Source organism: Clavelina lepadiformis, chromosome 5 (assembly GCF_947623445.1).
Source record: "Clavelina lepadiformis chromosome 5, kaClaLepa1.1, whole genome shotgun sequence".
Lineage (NCBI taxonomy): Eukaryota > Metazoa > Chordata > Ascidiacea > Aplousobranchia > Clavelinidae > Clavelina > Clavelina lepadiformis.
Window position 1 is genome coordinate 14,868,415 of NC_135244.1, and position 21,197 is coordinate 14,889,611.

General features: G+C 35.9%; 2 protein-coding genes across 4 annotated transcripts; both read left to right on the forward strand.

The window, feature by feature from the left end:
- The first annotated feature begins 1,137 nt into the window (after positions 1-1,137).
- Positions 1,138-4,536, forward strand: LOC143461007 (uncharacterized). The gene is made up of 3 exons (XM_076958738.1): positions 1,138-2,179; positions 2,981-3,061; positions 3,253-4,536. The coding sequence occupies exons 1-2, from the start codon at positions 1,884-1,886 to the stop codon at positions 3,000-3,002; spliced, it is 318 nt and encodes a 105-aa protein (XP_076814853.1). The 5' UTR covers positions 1,138-1,883; the 3' UTR covers positions 3,003-3,061; positions 3,253-4,536.
- A 1,589-nt stretch (positions 4,537-6,125) lies between these two features.
- Positions 6,126-19,700, forward strand: LOC143461006 (kynurenine 3-monooxygenase-like). 3 transcript variants are annotated; one of them, XR_013117980.1, is made up of 17 exons: positions 6,126-9,912; positions 10,458-10,527; positions 10,703-10,800; positions 11,392-11,481; positions 11,581-11,629; positions 11,750-11,837; positions 12,194-12,359; positions 12,488-12,559; positions 12,642-12,763; positions 12,899-12,956; positions 13,151-13,240; positions 13,352-13,409; positions 13,475-13,557; positions 13,762-13,863; positions 14,404-14,463; positions 16,155-18,190; positions 18,263-19,700. XR_013117980.1 is itself a non-coding variant. In XM_076958737.1 (16 exons), exons 1-16 carry the CDS (start codon positions 9,856-9,858, stop codon positions 16,263-16,265), a joined length of 1,374 nt encoding a protein of 457 aa, XP_076814852.1. In that variant the 5' UTR covers positions 6,126-9,855; the 3' UTR covers positions 16,266-19,700. The 3 variants fall into 3 exon arrangements, 1 of the variants encoding a protein (XP_076814852.1); XR_013117979.1 differs by having other exon boundaries at positions 16,155-17,991; positions 18,087-19,700; XM_076958737.1 differs by having other exon boundaries at positions 16,155-19,700.
- The last annotated feature ends 1,497 nt before the right edge of the window (positions 19,701-21,197 follow it).

Here is a 21,197-nt window from a genome sequence, read left to right on the forward strand (position 1 = left end):
TAAGGCAGTAAGATAAAACAAACCCCAGCTGGCCTATAATTTTGCCCTATTCAAGAGTAAGCAAGGTGATTCGATTTCTAATCAAGCTTGGAGTCTTCTAACAAGAAAAGAGTAAAAAAGTAAAAAAAGCTTGGAATGACACCAGGGGTAACCTAAATATTTAACAGTAAAATCAGTCAAGCGTACCTGTCACATAGAAATACTGTAATTTTGTTGCCAGTGCATGTGGGTGGTGTGCAGAAAGTCAGAAGTTTTTTAAACGCCATGTCAACGGACCCCGTTTATTACATGACATAATGCCTTTGTATTTTCTTTTTAGCACTGTTACACAAAATTAATTTTAACGTATTTTCAGCTCTTTTCCAAAACTCAGATCAACACAATAATCTCAGGGTGGTATAAAATTTTGTAAAGCTATACATGTTTAACTCTGTTTTAATGACATTTTTGATTAAATGTGACTACCAACAAATTTATGAAAATGTTAAATCTAGATTTTGCGATGAATTTTTGTGGACTTGACCGGGGTACCGACTAAACAGGATATTGTGAGCAGTCATGACCGATCAAAATATTTGTGGTAGACAGGATTGCGTGTAATGAAAATCCATACAGGTTGGACGAGACTAAACAATTTTATTCTTGCAGCAACACTTTTAAGAAGGCGAAGTACTGTTTTATGGCACAAGATCATCGAAGGATAAAATATTTTCATGTTAAAAATGCCCTTGTAAGTAAATGATAGGTGATAATGTGCTAATTGTCGTTATTTGCCTTATTCCTACGGAATTCTCGTGAAGATCTGATGATGATATTATTATGTTATTTGTGTTTTATTTCGTTTGCTTAACAATAAACGCTGTACTATATTTTGGCCGTGTCTTGTATACGCAAAACATTATTACATCCGAATTACGTCACTCGTACTACCGCGCTCAACGCTATTAGTTCTGGCATAGTCAGTCTGACATGGACAGCCTGGTATTAACAGTCTACCGACTGCAGCTTTATTCTGTGCTCTGAGGAACAGTAACCGTTTCGTCGAGAACCAATAATAAATAATTTTCAAGACATTGACAGTTTGGTTTTGGTACTGTGATGCTTGACTAGGTTATCAGGGGTTAATGAACACGCTATCAATGGAGTCAGATTAGAGAACAATCGATCAAGCAAAAATTAACAGCTTTCAACACCAACAACACGCCAAAGCAGTTTGCACACTGGTGATCTCAAGAACAGCACCTTAGCCATTTATGAGATGTTGTGCTAATTGTCATAAAATGCTCTTATCCCTACGGAATTCTTGTGCAGATCTGATGTCATTATCCAGTGTGCAAGCTAAGCGTGTTGTTGGGGTTGAGGGCTGTTGTTAATAATTGCTTGATCGATTGTTCGCTAATCTGACTCCATTGATAGCGCGTTCATTAACCCCTGATAACCTAGTTATGCATCACAGTAACAAAACGAAACTGTCAATGTCTTGAATAATTATTTATTATTGGTATTCAACGAAACGGTTGCTGTTTCCAGATCACGGAATAAAGCTGCATTAGACTGTAAATAACAGACTGTGATTTCTTGACTGACAATATCAGAACTCACACATTGAGGGCTGGAGTACGCATGACGTAATTCGGAAGTAATCAAAACCGGGTCGCGTATATTAAACATGACCAAAATATACCACAGCACTTGTTGTTAAACACACGAAATAGAACACTATTAATATTGTAGTATCATCAGATCTGCACGAAAATTCCGAAGCAATAAGGGCTAATTATGGCAATTAGCACAATATTCACAACGAACAGCTGCACAGAAGACGAAAGCGTTTTTGAGTGAACTTCTTGCTTCTGGAAACACCCAATTAAGTCAAAGAAACTATGACGAACGATCATCCAACGACAAAATCAAATGTCGCTAAAAAAATGGACAATACCTCCCACACCTCAGAAAGTGGTCAGGAGCAAATAGATGAGCGACTGGGACATCCCGACATCCTTCGCGAGATGGAAACGTTCCTCCGGCCCCAGACCTTTCTGACTCTGATCACGAAAAACCAGACGGTGACTCAATTGAACTCATTAGTGACGGAATGCACGATTCCCGTAGCATTGACGAGGAAGCGAGCAGTTCTCCAAACAACTCAGGTGGACAGGAACGCCGTATTTCCAAAACCGTAAGCTTTCGTTCAAATTCTTACAATTCTACCCCTCAAAATAGTGCACCTAAACCAATTTTACAATCCGGCGTTAAGCTCTTATCCCCTAGCTTTTGTTTTAAACATTTATTTGTACAAGACAAAATCACTAATAGCTATGAGACAGGTCAAACAAAATTATAGCTTTTTAGGATGAACCGATTTGGTTCAGACCGATGTCCAAGTTCTTGTTTCTGCTTATTGCCGTATCATAATCGTTGGTTAAATTGTCGTTTGTTTAACCGTCTTGGGTCAATCGTCCGTGGTTGAATCGACCGATCTTATGACCGATGAATCTTATTTGCATTAATCAGCACTACTTAACTGTCTTTCTATTGTTAGGAGATACAGCATGGGTTAACATTAACACCAAAGACGTGCAAATTCAATGTACTGCTTAATTAAATCATGGTAATGCTTGGGCGGTGTTACAGTTTTATCCATAAAGAAGTGACTATTTAGTACGGCTGAACGGTGAACAGGCCTGCGTAGCTGCGCTCTGCAAGCGTTCTCTTGGACCGTGTCTGATTTTAGCTCTAGTTTTGTTGCAGCATAGCCTGAACTTAATTGGCGTTCACCACTGATGTTGGTCTTGACTGGCTGGAAGAAAAGTGTGCTGCGGTCACACTTACGTTGGTTTGTGACAGCGCCAAGGCTAATATCGAAATTGCGCGTGTTTTTTCTGATAAAAATTTTCATACTACTTGCGTTAGCAATGGTCGCGATGGCAATGTCAAATTTAAAATTGCTTGATCGTGTTTGAAACTTTTCCTCTAATAGGAGAAAGATATCGTCTTCATAATGTAGCAGACAAGCAAGAACAAATAACGAAGATAGAAGCATTTTTGGATGAAATCTTGGGTAAGCATATGAGACATATCTTGTATCACAACTTAATTTAAGAGCTTAAGATTGAATTCGGGTAAAGTTTCGTATCTTTCCTGAGGATGGAACATGAAATATTTCTGTAAATTTTGATAAGCATTTCGGAATAAAATAGAAAATATCGTTTAATTGTTGCTTGCTCATGTCCCTGTTCATTTTTTCTAAAGTAATTTGCAACAAGTTTCGACCAATCTGCAAGTGATCGCAAAGAGTTAGCAGAATGATTTCTGACCTGATTAAAGCAGTCAACCAGTCATCGAGCACTTGATAACGTTGGGCCCGTCCTAAACTGATCGGCAAAGATCAATCAATCGATTACCACAAACAATTGTCGCCGGCAGCAGGATATCGCGAGTGATAGCCTACTGCCCTACTAAGAACAGTTTGTAGTCCAGTATCGACAACCGTTAGCCTCTTTGATCGACTACAACCACTACGACCAGTTGCATACCGAGTCGAAAATATGGTGAGCAGGAGGTCTATGTAAGTCGTATAATCTAGTGTAGGGTGTCCTACCTTTTTGGTCAAAGGGCCACATGCGATTTGCGAATGATTGCGCGGGCCACTTGAGTGTTTACTGCTAATTTCTAATTAAAACTCACGCACCAAAATTGTAATGTTAGAAATACGTATTATCCTCTTTTACAATTATAAGAACAATAAACATACCAAGATATAGTAAAGTCAACAAAGATTTTACTACAGGTCAACATTTCAATGTGAAGTTTAGCGCTGTTTTTCTCTAACAAGTTTGGCAATATTCGGTGAGATGGACGATGTAGCAATGGGAAGCGAGTTTTCCATATGGCTGTCAGAAAGTAGTAAACAAACAATAATTTCTCGGAATGTAAGTTCGCCATAAAATACGTAGGCGATTCAGTTGATAACTTATAAGTCATTTTGAAAAATACTGCGCGGGCCACTCAGAACATTCCGGCCGCGGGCAACGGGTTGGACACCCTTGAACTATAAGTGTGACTAATGTCTTAAAAGAGAAACCTGACCTTTTTCAGAGAGTACAGGGAACAGCGAACACTATGAACAGTCAGCCAATACCCTGAGAACTTAAAGTTTAAAACAAACAAGTAATCAAAAAGATCAACTTAAATTTTGTTTGTAAGGTTACTGTAATTTGTGTTAAATTATGCTTTAATAATGTGTTTATAATTTGGGTTTGGTGACCGTGCTGACGCTAATATCTTTTTTACATTCTCTGATTGGTTCGTAGTGCACGTTTTTGGCCTCGAGACCTTGTCACATTTTCCCGTCCAATTTGTGGAAATTATTGTCGATAACTACTAATATGTTTGCGACGACCTGCGTCAGCACAATTTTTTCGTCCTCTTCATTGAAGACGAAAAATAAAAATGAATGAATTTGTAATGAAATGGTTGTATGTCGTACCTTATCCTGTAAGGGCGACCACTTCAATACAATGTTTGTCTGTTGAATGTTTATTGTCCTCGATGATAAATGAGCCTCAAGGTCGTTGTTCTGCTTTTCTTAATCTTTGAATTAATTGTACACCTTGACAACTGTATATTCTGATTATATTGAAGCTTCTTTGCACGATTACATTTAAATAAAACATTGACACAGCAGCTACAGCACAAGGCTGCTGTAGCTGCCAATATGTTGCAGTTATTAACTTAACACACGAATTGATTGAATGACTCACGTATTATAGGCATGCACAATCGTTATGTCACGTTTCATGAAAGCGATTTCCGTAAACAAAAAGTATAATATCTCCTTATCGTTTTCTGGTTCATCCGCTCTCCTTGCACGTTAGCATTCCGGTGATGTCATAATTGCAGTAGCAGTTTCATAATAGCGTGGTTCCAACCGCTACAGGCCTAATTACTCCAATAGCTACCTTTAAAAACGTGCTTTGTTGAAAAAATCGTCCACGTCTGTGATAAGGTGAGCGTAAGTCACTTAGCAAAATCGGTACTATCAAAAGAATAGCCTACATTACTGAATGTTGTAGACTACAGAACTAAACCGCTATAAAAAAAATTCGATTCAAAATTGATGTAACCTAATCCGAGATATCGATCCGCCATTTTAAGCAATTCAAATAAAATGTGATTTTTCAAAATTATTTTCGTTTGTCTCACTCTCAAGTGGTGGTTTTAAATTCGACCAAACCTCAGGGCTTCTTTGAGTCATTTTCTAGAGTTCAGTGGAGATCAAGACGCACACCTTGCAAGTATAAAGTAGGATTTTTTGGTGTAGTGAATATCTATCTCCGTCTGAGTATATAAGCATTGGAGTTTTTAGACCTTCAACGCAATCATTATCTTCGGACACAGGTTCGCAATTCCTATAGTTAGGTTATGACACAATAAACAGTGCTTCGTCCGTTTTAACACGCAATTGCATTATGAGTGATTATGGTGAAACAATGACGATCGATGCAGTAACAATCGACAATGAACTCATATAAGGCCGTGCCAGCTTCATAGTCGCTTTTACTTCGGTACAATTGCGTCCATCTTGTAAAACAGAATGGTACAGAAAAGTTTTGCAGAAAAAGTGAAATTGCTCACTAAAGTAAACGAAGAAAAAAATAAAGACGCTTTCTTGACAGTTAGGCAGTTAGCTGGGTTGGTGGGGATATCAAAATACAGTATACAGATATACGGCATTTGTTGAATCGTTTGGTATCGAAATACTGTACAATACAACTAACCTGAAGGTATAACTCTTGTGCTTTTTGTGCGATCAGTGCCAATTACTGCAGTATAGCGCAGCTGCAATTCATTTATTACGCAACACAACAGTATTTTAAATGCGTTGTCTGCCTTTACGCATGACCATGAAACGAACAATTAATTTTCCGCTTAATTCGGACAAAGCCGTTTCTCCGCTTAATTCGACCAAAAGTGAGCGGAACCAAAGTGTCCGAATTAAGCGGAGTCGACTGTATTTTCACAAATAAAATAAAACTTTTAATGTTTTGATATGGGGATTTCCCATAGTTGATCACCAATTTTCTGACACAGTTTTCACAATTGCACGTTTCCAGACAGGTTTAGGCAAAGGATGTCCGACCTTTTATTATAGTGGGCCACATTGTCACTTGAAATAATTCAATGGGCCGCAGAACCCATTAAATTTCCACTAGGGTACCCAAGTATTAAACTCGTGCTTTAATTCTTCCGAGTATTATAGTTATATACAATCCTGTTGCTCCCATACTAGGCTATACTATTACTGTGCCCCTAAAAGCTGATTGGTTCATGGTACACATTTTAATTAAGCTAAGATTCAAAGTTCAAAATACTACTTTGGCAATCAAGCAATTTGGCAATTAAGTGGGTTGTAAACCTTATTACCTACCTGACTACTGGAAAGTTTGCTTTCAGTGCGCCAGATGAATGCGCAAAAAATGATATGCCAAAAATTTGCTCCAATTCAACGTGATACTTTTGATATAGAGTATAGAGCAAAACGGCAAATCTGCATTTGCTATGTCAAAGAATTGGTGCAGAAGTAAACTTACTGCAATGGAGAAATCCGCCGATCATACAAACTTTCCAGTATGGAGTTTGCTTCCAATGCGCCACAATTTGTAGAGCCAAAATTGGCACCACGCTAACTTTATACATATACTATAGAATATAGGGCAACACGGTTATTCTGTGCAGGAAAACTGGCACAGAAGCCAACTGTATATGCTGAAGAAAACTTGGCGTTTGGTTGTAATTAATTATTGATTGTTCATTAATCTGACTCCGTTGATATGAATGTTCGTTCCTGATACAAGACCAGAAAATTGCACGGCGTTTGTTGGTGAACATTCGAAATAGAACACTAATAACATTACAGTATCATCAGATCTGCATAAGAATTTCATAGGAATAAAGTCTAATTATGACAATTAGTATACAGTCTAGCCCTTGGGCTTCTGAAAAAAAGTATGCTCGCAGTAGAAATACATGTGACAGCACTATAAGTATCATGTAAAATAGTATGTTTCTGTGTATAGATTACTAATGGTTTCTCTGAATTGTGAAAGTGTAGGTATTATAGGTATGTTAAAGATAGAAGTAAAACTTCAAAAAGTATATCATCATGAATTTCATTTAAGAGTAACAAAAGGAATCGAATATTTTTTGGGTGGACTGAGATGTTGCTCGTTTCCTGAATGGTTTGTCACTAGTTGCAAATGTGACCTAGTTAGTTTAAGGTGAAGATTGCTTGGCGAGCTACATCTTTAAAAGAGTTGTAGGTGGTTTCATTGTGGGCCGACGCTCTTTCAAGAAGGCTTTGTTGTCCACTTGCTTGCATGGTGTTCTCAATGGAGAGAAGTAGAGAGTCTCATAAATGTGGTTTATAGATTCTGCAAGCCAAGTTTGTCAACAGAACAATGACCTGTTCTTCCACATTGCCCAACATGCAAAAATATGTTTTCGCTCCTCGAAATTGTTTTATAACAATCTTAGGATGAAGCGTTTTCTCGTATTTATGCCTATAATAGCTGCCATTTTATGGTGTAAACTCTGACACTTTTGAAACGCCATATTCACCCGTTTTGTTGGGCCCTTTTCAGCAATTTCTATAGTTCCTACATCCGCCTATTAGCCTGCATATGTTTTCTTATTGCTGTTCAGACGACAAGTTGTCGCGAACGAGGAAGTGGGACAAACAAAAATACTAAAAACGAAAAAAGGCATGTGACCCAGAAAAATCGCTTCTTGAGGGGGACTAATATAAGTTAAAAGTAGAAAATTAATTACGGTTTAAAAAAACAAAAATTAAAAGAAAAGTAGGTCTGAATAAAGAAAGAAAGTTTGAAAGTAAAGCAAGAGTATCGGATACTGTATGATTTCTACGGTATAATGCGTTGCTTTTTAAGTATGTCGCCTTCTCGGAACCTGATGCCCCTTGATGAATCCAGAATATCCAGATGGCTGATACGCCACTGCTTATAGAGTAGTTTAAATTGGGAAAATCAGTGCTGATCTATGTGCACTGTAGGCTATAAAAGATGTCTCAACGCAAGATGTGTAGATTGAACACGGCTTGCTGGAAATCAGGTTGACTCGTTGGCAGGGTATGTGATACTCCTAATTACAGATCTTGGATCATCAACATAGTCTTCGTCATCTCCTTCAAAATCTGAACTACACTAAGCTGCAGCCATTGATGTCACTGAATTAAATGGTGTTGACACATGAGTGGTAATATTCTACTGCAGCTTACATATAGTAAAGCAAAAGTAAAGGCTCTCCGGCCGATTTGACTTTTTCGATTTGAATTTGTCGCCAACGCACTGCTTTATTTAAGATCACCAGTGTGCCAACTCAACTGCACATACACTGGTTGATAGAACTTACTAGAAGAGATGCTTTCACTATCACTGCAAAAACTGGAATGCACTCAGAGCGAACACATCGTGCACTGTGGTAACAGTTTATGGAATCCAGAAGTAATAGAAATGAGACGCCTATACTAAACAGGCCCAAAATATGGCACAACGTTTTTTGGTAAACATACAAAATAGAAAGCTAATAACATTACGATATCATCACATCTTCACACATGAAAAAAAAATTATCTCTTTGCACGCATGATTTCTCTTCGAAAACTGCCATGTTTTCCTGTCGGGCATGGAAAGCTACAGTAATCCTATGTTACACACTCTTTGTTCTTTACGATCCAGATTAAAAACTTCCTGTTTTGAATGGGAAATCCCTATACAACCAGATGAAACAATATCCATTATATGCACAAATAATTTTAATCCTCCTTGAACTTGGCAAACTTTACAATCTGGGCTACAACTACAACATTGTGAAAGCGCTGGTTTTATTGATATAGACAGAGTAATTGAAAAAGATACATAACAGTATCATAAATCCTATACATATATGCCACAGAAAAGTAAATGGCTTAAATCAGTTTAGCATTGATATGTAATTTTAGGCTATTTTATTGTTTCATGCATTAATTTGCATATATTTTTGTGAGAAATTGTATTTGTTTACCTGTGAATCATAGTTTCTCAAACGAAACGGCTTTACAGGAAATAGATTCACTCACCGACTTCTTGTTGATGTTACAATAGCAGCATCTACTATAATGAAATTTGTACTTTTAATCATGTTAATTCACTGATTTTCACATTGAGACTTCATGAGTTTTAGCTTATACACTGTATTTGGACTGTATATATAGAATTGATGCATTATTTCAAGCTATTGATTAAAAACATTAACATTTAAATCAGGATGGGATGCTGCCTATTTATGTTATGTAAATTTCTTCCTGTATGAAAAATTGACAATCAACATTGCAATGTTTGTTTTGTTAAGAAGCACCTTTAGCTGTCATTAGTGCCACTAATGTACTCTGGTTACCTGTTGTGGCAAATAGGTATTGCAAGAAAGTTTAAGAAATCTTTTTGCAAATTGTGTTTTTGCGTAGCTAGAGCTTAGAGCAGATTATAATATTGCTTTTTACATCTGCAAGCAGATTTACCGAATGCTGAATTGGTGGCACAATAAATTATTTTATCATTTAATATTATTGTAGTTAATATATATGCTAAAATTATGTAAAATGTCCATGTAAATTAAATTGCCAATTCCCCACAAAAATGTGCCTTTAGTTATCGACTTGTTTTGCTTAATATCCAATTAACACAAGAATTAAGTTAATATGAATGGTGTGTTCACTATTGTACTTTTGTGTAAATGCATTTTTTTTTCTTTATCAGCATTAAACCGTGTGTCATTATTTGTAATGTTATATAGCTCAACATGGCAAATGAAATTGCAGATAAAAAGAAGCACATTGTCATTGTTGGTGGAGGCCCTGTAAGTTGGTTCATTTAGAATTAATGTTTATAACAGCTATGGAGCATTATGTACAAGCATACCTTTGCAAATTTCGTTACGATTGTGACTATAAGTCATTATTGCAGATAAAGTTGTATGATGTGTGAATTGCTTTGATTTCAAGTTATACATTTGTTTATGCAACAGAACAATTATTTCCTGATAGTTGTGATATGTTTTGATTGATGTGTTTAACCCATTGACCTAATTTTACGTCACTATGACATCACATTATTTAAAAACTGCTATTAAACTACAGCTGTTTCTAGAGCACACATTATTAAGCCATGGCCAACTTCACACCACCAAAATTACTTTTTTAGCTTTAATAGTTGATAAAAACAATCTTTTGTTGAAGTAAATATTCTATTTGACTGCCTTGTAGTGATTTTTAGAAGCAAATCAAAGTTCAATTTTTTTAACTTTTTGTCACGATTTCATGGAATGACCCTGCATAAGCTGTGATGCGATAGAGATAATTTTTGAGCAATTGTAAATGCATGCTGTGATATTTTTATATGCAGGTTGGCGCATTAAATGCCTGCTATCTTTCAAGACGTGGCTTTAAAGTGGACTTGTACGAAGGCAGAAATGGTTTGTCTTTTGTGTCAGTGTGAGCCTTGTCATGACACCACTAGGGAACAAAGAGTGTTCTCGTGTAGTTTGTAAATTAGATGTGTTTGTAGGTATCTTCTTAGAAAATTATTTGTATCTGTAAAAACTAACATTTTAAGTTGAATTATTATGTAAACATCTTCTTTTAATACAGATATAAGACAAGAGGAGAATGCCACAGGAAGAAGTATTAATCTTGCTTTGTCCTGTAGAGGTATAGCTGCCTTAAACCATGTTGGCTTGGATAAAAGGGTAGGTTATATTCCAAGAAAACGTTTTGTAACACTAGAAGAGCAAAGTGCGTCAATTGATGCATTTGAGGTGTTCAATTTATTGTATTTATTCTATTTATTGCCAAACTTCAACAACTTTTACCAAAACTTATTGCGAGAAGTAATTTCTGTAACTCTAAATTTCTGTGACTTTTGGGAGTTTTATAATTAATTTATTTTATAATTTAACATAGCATCAAATTTAACATCACAATTGCAACTTTGTAAACAAAAGAAAACCCTATAAAAACTGCTAAGCCTTGTAATAAAATTGCAACTCCAAAGTACCAAAACAGAACCATAGTTTCATGAAACATTCCAGGCTGCAATATATGCGCGAGAAGCATTATACAACGCTTTTCAGGGTGCGTTGATTGAATACAATCAACAACTTGGCGATATAATCTTTGTAAAATATGGTGATGTTCTACTGATAGGTAAAATAATCTTTTCTTTTTATGACAACTGGTTAGTTTTTGTTTTCCTTTTTAATCAATGCTTAATTTTTTTGATCATCTGTACTTGTGTTGTATGCATGTGATTTCAATATAAAGCACTTCATTTTATTAAGGTAATGGCACTTGGAATTCCAATGAAGGCGAGAATGATACATCTTCCCAATGGGGAATTGTATTCTGTACCATATGGGAAGACAGGACAGGTGCATATTTTCCAACAGAAACTACAAAACCACTATGAATTGAAGTCATTATGGTTTAATGTTGTCTTTGTTGTGGCTTATTATACCATTATTTTTCAGCATTTGCTCTCTATAGATCGCTTGCAATTAAACAAGGACCTTCTGACAGGTATCAATTAATTGACCAGCATTCCTTCAGAAAAAAACTGTATATTTTGTATTTAATAATAGTTATTGCATAGTATTGTTAAAGAAGTAGTTTAAGATTTATTTCAATGTGTTTTATTAGTTGCTTCCTCTCAGCCAAATGTATCAATCCACTTCAACACAAAATTAATCAACTGTGACATAAAGAAGGCCAAAGCTACATTTTCCAAGTAACTGGCACATTTTGATGGAAAATTGTAACAGCAAATAGCAAATTTGTTAGTTTGTGTAAATAAGCTCACAACAATCATGGACTTAAATTTCTGTAGAATTTTCACGCCCTGAGGCAATTTGTTTTACTTGGTGTTTGGTCTAAAATTTAAGTAATGTGAATTGTGTTTTTCAAAAAAAAATTTTTTACAAAATATATAAGTGTACAATGAGCACTTGCTAGGTAATGTGTTTATGTTAAAGATTGATCATATGTTCGATTTGGCTGACTTTCATGTTTTTGTCTGTTAATTATACTCTTTTTTGTAAGTTTAATATCTGTAATCTGTGATACATAACAAGAAATTATCTTTAGAAAAGATGGCACTGAAATTAGAACAACTTCTGACGCAATATTTGGCTGTGATGGTGCCTTTTCCGCTGTCAGGCGGCAAATGCAACGAGGTGTTTTTAACTACAGTCAGGAATACATTCAACATGGCTACAAAGAACTAACAATACCATCCACAAAGAACGGAGAGGTTTGTTGTTTAAACAATGACTTACATAACTGGTTAACGCAACAAAACATTTAATGCCATTGCCTGCTTAATCACGTGTATGTTGCTTCTGCTTCTAAATTAATATCAGTTGAGCAATTTTGTTTTAGTTTGCTATGGCAACAAATTACTTACATATTTGGCCAAGACACGAATTTATGATGATTGGATTGCCTAATCAGGTAAAGTTTTCACTGCTATATTTTTGTCTCATAACAGTATTAATAACATTTTAAAACTCAACCGCAGTCTTTCATGTTTTAGGACAAGTCATTCACAGTTACACTGTTCATGCCATTCACAAAATTTAATGCCCTGACAAAAGGGGATGAAGTAGTGGAATTTTTCAAAGAAGTTTTTCCTGACAGCTTGCCTTTAATCGGAGAGTAAGTGTTGCCTTTAATGTCTTGCTTATTAAAAACCTTCGTAGCTAAGTATAAAACTGTAGCAAGAATTAATGCTGTCTTTTACTGTTTTATGCTGTAAAAATTCTTGAACTGTATATATAATGTTTTGTTCAGGGAATTGCTTCGTGAAGATTTTTTTAAGTTGCCTGCCTTAAGTCTCGTAAGTGTCAAGGTAAGATGTAGTTCAAAATAATAAAAGGTAATCGTGTTTACAATATATTTTTTTTCAATTCATAACCATGCTGTTATTAACGTATAAGATAGACTGTACACTGTACAGTGTACAGACTGTATGGTAACAAGTACCCGAATTTGGATTCTACTACACAAAACACACCCTTTTTCTTAATTGTCAACTTTTTATAGTGCTCACCATATCACTGTGGTAATACTGTTGTTCTCTTTGGTGATGCTGCACATGCTGTTGTACCATTCTTCGGACAAGGCTTGAATGGGGTACAATGTTTGATTGCAATGTTTATGTATAATTGCTATCTGGTACTAGAAGTGCTGTGTGTATAGCGAGCTGCTTTATTAGATCTACCATTAAGTCATTATTTTTTGTAGAGCCTTGAAGACGTTTTGGTCTTTGATGGAATCATGGAAGAGCATGAAAATGATTTTGGTAAGAAAATAATTGCAGGCAACTGTACGGGCAAGGATAATTTCAATAACATTTCTCTTTTACAGATAAAGTACTCCCAGAATACACAAAAGTTAGATGTAAAGATGGCCAGGCTCTTGCTGATTTGTCAAAGCAAAACTACATTGAAGTAACTACTTGACATTTGCACTTGTTGAAATTGAAAACCCTTAAGATTGAAATGAACCATACTGCCAATATTACTCAGGATTTAGGAGAACATTTTTATTGATGTAGTTAAGGGTACAATAAAGGAAAACTGCAATCACTGCAATAAATATTGCTTGTTGCCTGACGTTTATATAAATTTAGAACTTTTTGATGTTATTTTCAGATGAGATCTAGTGTGGTGTCCTTGTGGTTTCTTTTCCGGAAAAAAGTTGATAATATTCTCACAACCGTGCTTCCATCTATGTTTGTCCCCAAATACAGTATGGTGAGTTTGCTTGTTTTGTACATTGAAGATGTATGTTGATAAATCATAAATCGTTTCGTTTTAGCTCAATGCAGACAAAAAGTGGAATCTTGTTCACTTGAATTTGCTAACCGAGACTGGATTGCATACAAAGCAATAGGAAAAATTCGAGACTGGAAAAATATGAATATACTCAGACATAACTTAACAAAACACTACCTTGACGAAATGTCCATGGTTGGTCAATGCAGCCCAGCATGATTCAACCCACTGACAATTAAACCTAGGAAGTTTAAGTGATCTGTGTTGAGTCGTCCTTGGGTTGAATCGACCTGGAACCCAAAAAGCATGCATCCGTAATACTGCAGTACTGTACATATGGTTAGGTTTTGACGAAAGTTGTCTGGGCAGTACCCATTTTCGTTTTTCACATATTCGGCAACTTTCCAACTGCAGGAAAGTTTGGTTATTCGCTTTAACTTTTAATTGTTAAACTTTATGGAATATTTTGAACCTATTTGGTAATACTTTTTTGTATCTTATCATAATTATCTCACCCAGGTTGCTTTCACTCGTACACCCTACCACCAGGTGATCTTGCAGTCAAAGCGTAATGACAAGGTAGGTTGAGTAATATGCTAAATTTCAACTATTTTTAAGTCATGCTCCTTGTGAAATATGGTAACTGATATTAGTTGAGACATATTAACCATGATCATGGAGTACTAAATAAAATAATGTACAGTATATTACTATATATATATAAATAATTTTTGTACACTACAATGACAACAAGTGTATTTTTAAATGATATCTTTATAGCCCAGGTCGGCCTTGCCAAGCGCAGGGCCCCATGCCGATTTTTAGTAATTCAATGTAAAACGAATAATAATCTTAACCAAATACCAACTTTTGCTAATCAGCTTCCATCAAAGCTTTGCTTCGTGATATATTTTCATCAAAACATCACCAGAACAAATTGAGAAATAACACTGTGATTTGTGCAAAATAAAAGCTGAATTGTTATTTTTGTTTCGGTCGAAAGCAGCGCGGGGCCCAACGCAGTCGCATCGCTTGCATTGGCCTAAGGCCGGCGCTGTCTATGGCCAAGGTAAGTAAATATATTCACGTTCTCTGCTGTCCTTTGCGACTGAGGGTGTACCGAATCATGCTTTTTTGAATTCGGTACGAAACCAAGTTTTTCAAAAATGTAGCCGAATTATTTCGGCCGTAATCATGCAATCTACTGTCGCAAGTATTTATATGGCAAAGGTGAACGTAACATTACTTATACACCGCGGCTTATATGATTAAAGAAATACAATGGTTGAATGAAAGCACATACTGTAGTCTGTACATAGTTGTGATTATAACCACGGAAAGGTATGTAAATGATATGTATTACTTTGATTTTCTGTTACGTGCAACAATAATCATATACGCTGTTACAGTTTTCTTTTCGTGAAGGAATTTTCATGCCGTTTTTTAAGAATATCTTATAATTCCGTTTTAATCAATATTATCAGCTGTAAAATATGCACAATATTCTGCAGATATAGGCTATCAATGGTGTTAAGAATTTCTAAAAAATTTTCCCGATTGGGTTTTATGCCGAAGCAGAAGTATAGTTCTCAATCAGGGGATTGAGTCCGCACGAAATAATTTTTCGATCTATTAATCGCATTCAGGCTAACGTGTTATTATTGTCATGCTGGCTTATTCTTTTCTTTAATTGCGGTAAATTTTCTGCTTTTTTAGCTTTATTTGGTGTTAAACATTTAATCATTGCGACACGTTTCTTAATCATTATCGAAATGGTAAGAATCGTTCAGCAGGTCATTTGTTGAATAAATTTTAACCGCAGATACCCGCTGAACGAATCGCGTATTTTTGCCTATGCTATGATTAACCTATTACACAGGAACTATCAGCGCACAAATCAAGATTTATCGACATTTTCGGACAATTTTAGAGCTTGAATTAAATTAGACAATAAAATTTAAATAAATCTATGAAATCACCAAGACGTTTTTGCTGAGATTCTCAATACAGAGTTTGGATTATTCCAGCGTTGGAATTATGGTAGATACTAGATACCCGAACACACATCCACGCCAATGTGTTAATAATTACTGGTATAATAGTTCGCACTTCATGAAATGAAAATGTTCATATCTTAAGCTAGCTAAGCTCGTTGAAATATATTTAAAACGTTCGCTAGAAATTTGTATAAAATACTGTTATCATCATCTGAAACCTGTCAGCTGCAGTAAAGGCTGGTTTAGGTATCAATGTTGTATCTTTTTGTTTAGATCATCAATACTGCGCTGCTCGTGTTCGCTCTTCTTATGCTTGGAGCATGCTTGTGTCTTTTCATCTCATATAAAGATGGCAGTGTTACTGATTCCAAAACTGAGCTGTGAGTTTTTGCAATCCTGTATTGTTGCGTCAGAAAGACTATGATTGCTGATTAAACATCATGAACTGCTGCAATAATAATATACTTAGTATTAAATTAAATTACTGTGGGTGTCACGTTTGCTTTATTAAATGTTTTGCATAACAGTTTGCTGTATATTTTGTACGTGCAATTATATTTCATGATATGCAACTTGGCTGTATTATGTTATTACTTATACAGTTACACTGTATATACATTTATTAATCATGAAGGGTGAATAAACAGTATGTGGGCATCTGACTGTCAACGCATAAAACAAAAATTGCAGGGTTGACTTAGCCTTTTAATGTTGTTTGCTAATAGATACCGTTGTTGTTAATAACAACAGATAAATATTTATGTATTGCCCTAAATCCTTTACGTGTTACAGTAAAGTAATCTCGCACTCCGTCATTTGTCAGAGGCACTTAAGTATTTGGCGCTTTGTGGCAGCTCCGTTTAAATATTTTGGATTCTTTAGAAGAAGTCAATTATTGAATTTCGCCATGTAAGTTAACAAACGTACAATACTTCAGTGGTGCGCTCATAGAAGACGTAGATTAACTTGTTAAAAGAACTTCACTCTATAGTTCTAGGGTGCTGTTATATCTAAAACTGTGGCTAGAGATTGCAACGAATATACATTTAAGAGAAGCCGTTAATTTGAAATTCTGTTCACGTTTTAACACAAGATAATTAAGGAAGCCATATCCTGAAAAATCGCCGTTTTACAAGTTCGTTGCAAGAATTCGTTCTCACCAAGTCAAACTGTGTTTAGAACTGATTTTCTAACTCTCTTGCAATTACGCTTTGTCTCCGTCTACGAAGTATTTGAAAAGAATTGTATCTCTTTCAGCAACACCTAGTTTTTTAACAGTCAACTCAGGTGTAGTGTTCGTATTGACTACGTTTACAATATCGGGTTATTATCCCAGACAGTCGAATTAATGAAACAATTGGAAATTAATATGTGTTTATCTAACCAATGTTCAAGTCATTCTTTGGACAAATTCTTTCGACACTAATTCTTTCGACACTAATCAGCAACAATCATGCCTTAAAGTGAGATTCGTCAGTATCGAAGAATAGCCGTGATACAGCATCAAACTTCACAGTCCCATCTCGCTCAACTAAAGGAATATCAGACGCAAAGCTAGCATGTTATATAGATGGATGTTATTGCAATATGTCAAGTAGTGCAGTACACACCTCGAAGTGTCACAATATATCGCTTCTCTAAACTGCTTGCAAACAATTTATAACGGCTTCGCTTCGTCTTGCTTATATGCTTATTCATTCATTATATTTTTCGTCTTCAATGTGGAAAATCATTGCGAGAAAACACGAAAAATTGTGCTGACGCAGATGGTCGCAAACATATTAGCAGTTTATGACAATAATTTCCACAAATTGGACAGGCAATTGTAACAATGTCTCGAAGACAAAAACGTGCATTATGGACCAACAAGAGAATGTAAAAAAGTTATTAGCGTAAGCACGGTCACCAAACCCAAATTACAAAACAGATTTAATATAAAACAAAAGTTGCACTGATAATTTGCAAGGACATAAGGATTGTGTCACCGTCAAGATAGAACCGACCTTGTGTGTCTGGATGGAAGAAGAAAAACCCGCTAAAATGAACTTCATCCATGGGACCGGAGTCTCGTTCAGGTGACCTGTGTACACGATAAGAATCTTTTACACAGGTCAGTTGTGAGAGGAAGTAGAAGATGGTCAGCTACGTCACTCATATTCAGCCAGATAGTTTAATCAGTTTGTTTGAATGTGCATACTTCGACAGTGATGTAAGTACCAGGAAGAGATGAACATATCTGATGCCCGGTTGGATATTGGAGCAAGTAATCTTGAAAATCCATTTTTCACTGTTGGGTATTCTTTGCCAAGGTATGAATAATTCTCTTGTTTCAATCCAAAATGTTTCTGTTTGTGTTCTAAGAAACAATATTTACTACGCAGGAGAGAGTACTGGACTTTAATTTCAAAACAGCGGTAATTTAGCGAACAATCCACAAAAAGAAAAAAATAGAAGTAGGGTGGCGTAAAGTGGGCTTGTGACGATTACGTCACGAGTCACGAGTTGTTTTGAGCTGTTTGGAATTTAATTTAGAATCCTATAATTCAGTTGTTTATCAAATTTGCGTTTTCCTTAATGACGTCAGATAATTTCCTCGCTTGAACTGGTGTGTCACATATAAATACTGATGTAATGTTTTCAATCTTCCCTTTTCGTGTGATCGATTTCACTGGTTACTACAGCGCTATGTAACATTCAGCAAGCTTTGCCCGAAGGCGAAAGCCTTTGTGTTATAATAAATAAAATGGGACTTTATTATTTAGCAATTTATATAGACAGAAATTAAACAAATAGCAGAAGCAAACCGTTCGAGAAATGACAACCATCTCATCGAGTCAGAAGAAAAACTATCTATCAATTCAACCATCAGCGAATTATTAAATGTCATAAATTGGTGCCCGATCAGTTCGAAATTGCTGAGTTAGTTGCATATTGAGCGAGAAAGACTGTTACCAGCTATCTATGAAGTTTTGATGATCAAGTTTCAACAGCAAGATCAGCCAACTACGAACGCTAGTCAACGAGGAAGCTTTCCAGACATTCTATTTCCAATATAAGCAACGAGATTAATTCGGAAAATACAGAACTAATGACATTGATACCTGGTTGATGTGATGAAGTTTTGATCGCCTAACCAACGTGTTATACATCTCCAAGAGCATGAGCGAACTATTGTATATATTTTTTTACGCATCAAGAAACAAAGTCCACTGGACATCGCCACACGGCGCATCTCTCTACCGCAAACAAGGCTTGCTACAGCCGCGGAACGACACACGCAGACGTGATCGCTCATTTTTTTTACCTTCGACACGCAAAGGAAACGCGACACTTCTGTAAGCTTATGTCTCATGTTTTGTATTTCAAGTGAAACGGTGTATCGATATTTGTTATATTTACCGAGCTCTGTCATTGTACTGTACTAAATTCTTGTTTTAATAACTGTGATGAATATTATAACCACAGACATAATTTTGTCGAGTAAAGGTTGCCTTCAATTTCATTTCAGGCAAGCTTTACTCTGGGTAGGAAGGCTATGTGACGATTACGTCACGAGTCACGAGTTGTTTTGAGCTGTTTGGAATTTAATTTAGAATCCTATAATTCAGTTGTTTATCAAATTTGCGTTTTCCTTAATGACGTCAGATAATTTCCTCGCTTGAACTGGTGTGTCACATATAAATACTGATGTAATGTTTTCAATCTTCCCTTTTCGTGTGATCGATTTCACTGGTTACTACAGCGCTATGTAACATTCAGTAAGCTTTGCCCGAAGGCAAAAGCCTTTGTGTTATAATAAATAAAATGGGAACTTTATAAGTTAGTAATTTGTATAGACAGGATCAAGCAACTAACAGCATAGTCACGCAAATTTGAGAAATGAGAACTCATCAATCGAAGCAGAAGCAAAACAAGTCACCAACCATCAATCGTCCTCGCTCATATTCAAACAATTACCGCCAGCATATGCGGTCTTTATGACAGACATGTTCCCTGTGTAATACCTCACACGAGTAGTGCACAAGCGAACTATTAAATGTCATAGGCTAACACACAAAATCGATTTGTCATAGATACGCAAAGTGCAATAGACAGCAAAAACAATCGTGTAAAAAAACACACTCACAAGTCACAATAATGTGAACAAAACGGAGAAAAAAGTGCAAGTTAATAAACTTATGAGAATGTGAACGTAAATAAGTGTTTATTAGTAAGATCTGACCACAATGATTACAAATGCTATTTCTAGTATTTATCTAGGGCTAGGCTATGCATTAAAAAAGTCGTCATAACAACAGAGTAAATTTTGTTGCCTAAATTTATGGATCAAAGTACTCGTGTTTAGGCAAAACAAACTCTCAATTGGCAACAGTGTACTATTATTTCTTTGTGATTTGTTATCCTGTACTAACCAGAAAAGCTGTGTATGTTATTATGGGTTGACGACCAAAGTGACTCGTTATTATTGCTATAACCCCGCCTAATTTGGACCTTCATCTGTCTAGTATACAAATTGCTGTTTCATGATATTGTTCCAGTCTTTAGTGGAGTTGGAATATAATATGATATCAGTAAAATGAACATTTATATGAACAAAATTTGTCGAGTTAAATGCAAGTTTAATAATATCAGAATTCTAGCTACAGAAGATTTCACAACCGATAGGTACGATACTCATCGAATATTTCCAGAATAACTCAAGCTATAACCACGTAACCATGAACTATAAGTGCAACTCAAAACCAACTGAAGTACTCCAATAGGTTACAACATTTGATTACTACAACCAACTACATTTGGTTATACTTTTATAATGGGTAAATGGGGATTTGAAATCAGCAATATGACAAACAACAGAAGCACGGGGAGCTGACATGAGTGATATGATACTCAACAGCTGATCACTGTAGGTGCATTGGGGAATTGAAACAAGCTTTTCTCAAAAAACATATTCATAAGTGCAATCACAAGCTGGAAAACACATTACAAAAAATGGTGGAATATTGTTGGAAAAAGCCATCCAAACCACTGCAAATCATATCCCGTTTGACGTGCCCTTGAACTAGGCCTATGTTTTATCCCCGACCTGGCCGAATTCAACGAACGAACGAGACAGCGCGCCATCAAATCGGAAATCTCGGTCTAGATAACTAGATTATATGTACTTACAAGTGGCGCATAAGTGTTTGGTACATTGTGGCAACTGCGTTTGAACATTACTAATTTTGTGTTTAATCACTGATTTCACCAAAAAAGTTACCAAATGGTCAGTAGACCTACTTTACTTAGCGCCAATTCTTTTACGAGCTAAATTTC

Bases quoted from the DNA above. Each gene is read 5' to 3' on its own strand.
- LOC143461007 (XM_076958738.1), top strand. From the start codon at position 1,884: ATGACGAACGATCATCCAACGACAAAATCAAATGTCGCTAAAAAAATG. The intron at 2,180-2,980 runs GTAAGCTTTCGT...TTCCTCTAATAG, and splicing joins AACGCCGTATTTCCAAAACC to GAGAAAGATATCGTCTTCAT.
- LOC143461006 (XM_076958737.1), top strand. From the start codon at position 9,856: ATGGCAAATGAAATTGCAGATAAAAAGAAGCACATTGTCATTGTTGGT. The intron at 12,764-12,898 runs GTAAGTGTTGCC...TGTTTTGTTCAG, and splicing joins AGCTTGCCTTTAATCGGAGA to GGAATTGCTTCGTGAAGATT. The intron at 13,864-14,403 runs GTGAGTTTGCTT...TATCTCACCCAG, and splicing joins TTGTCCCCAAATACAGTATG to GTTGCTTTCACTCGTACACC.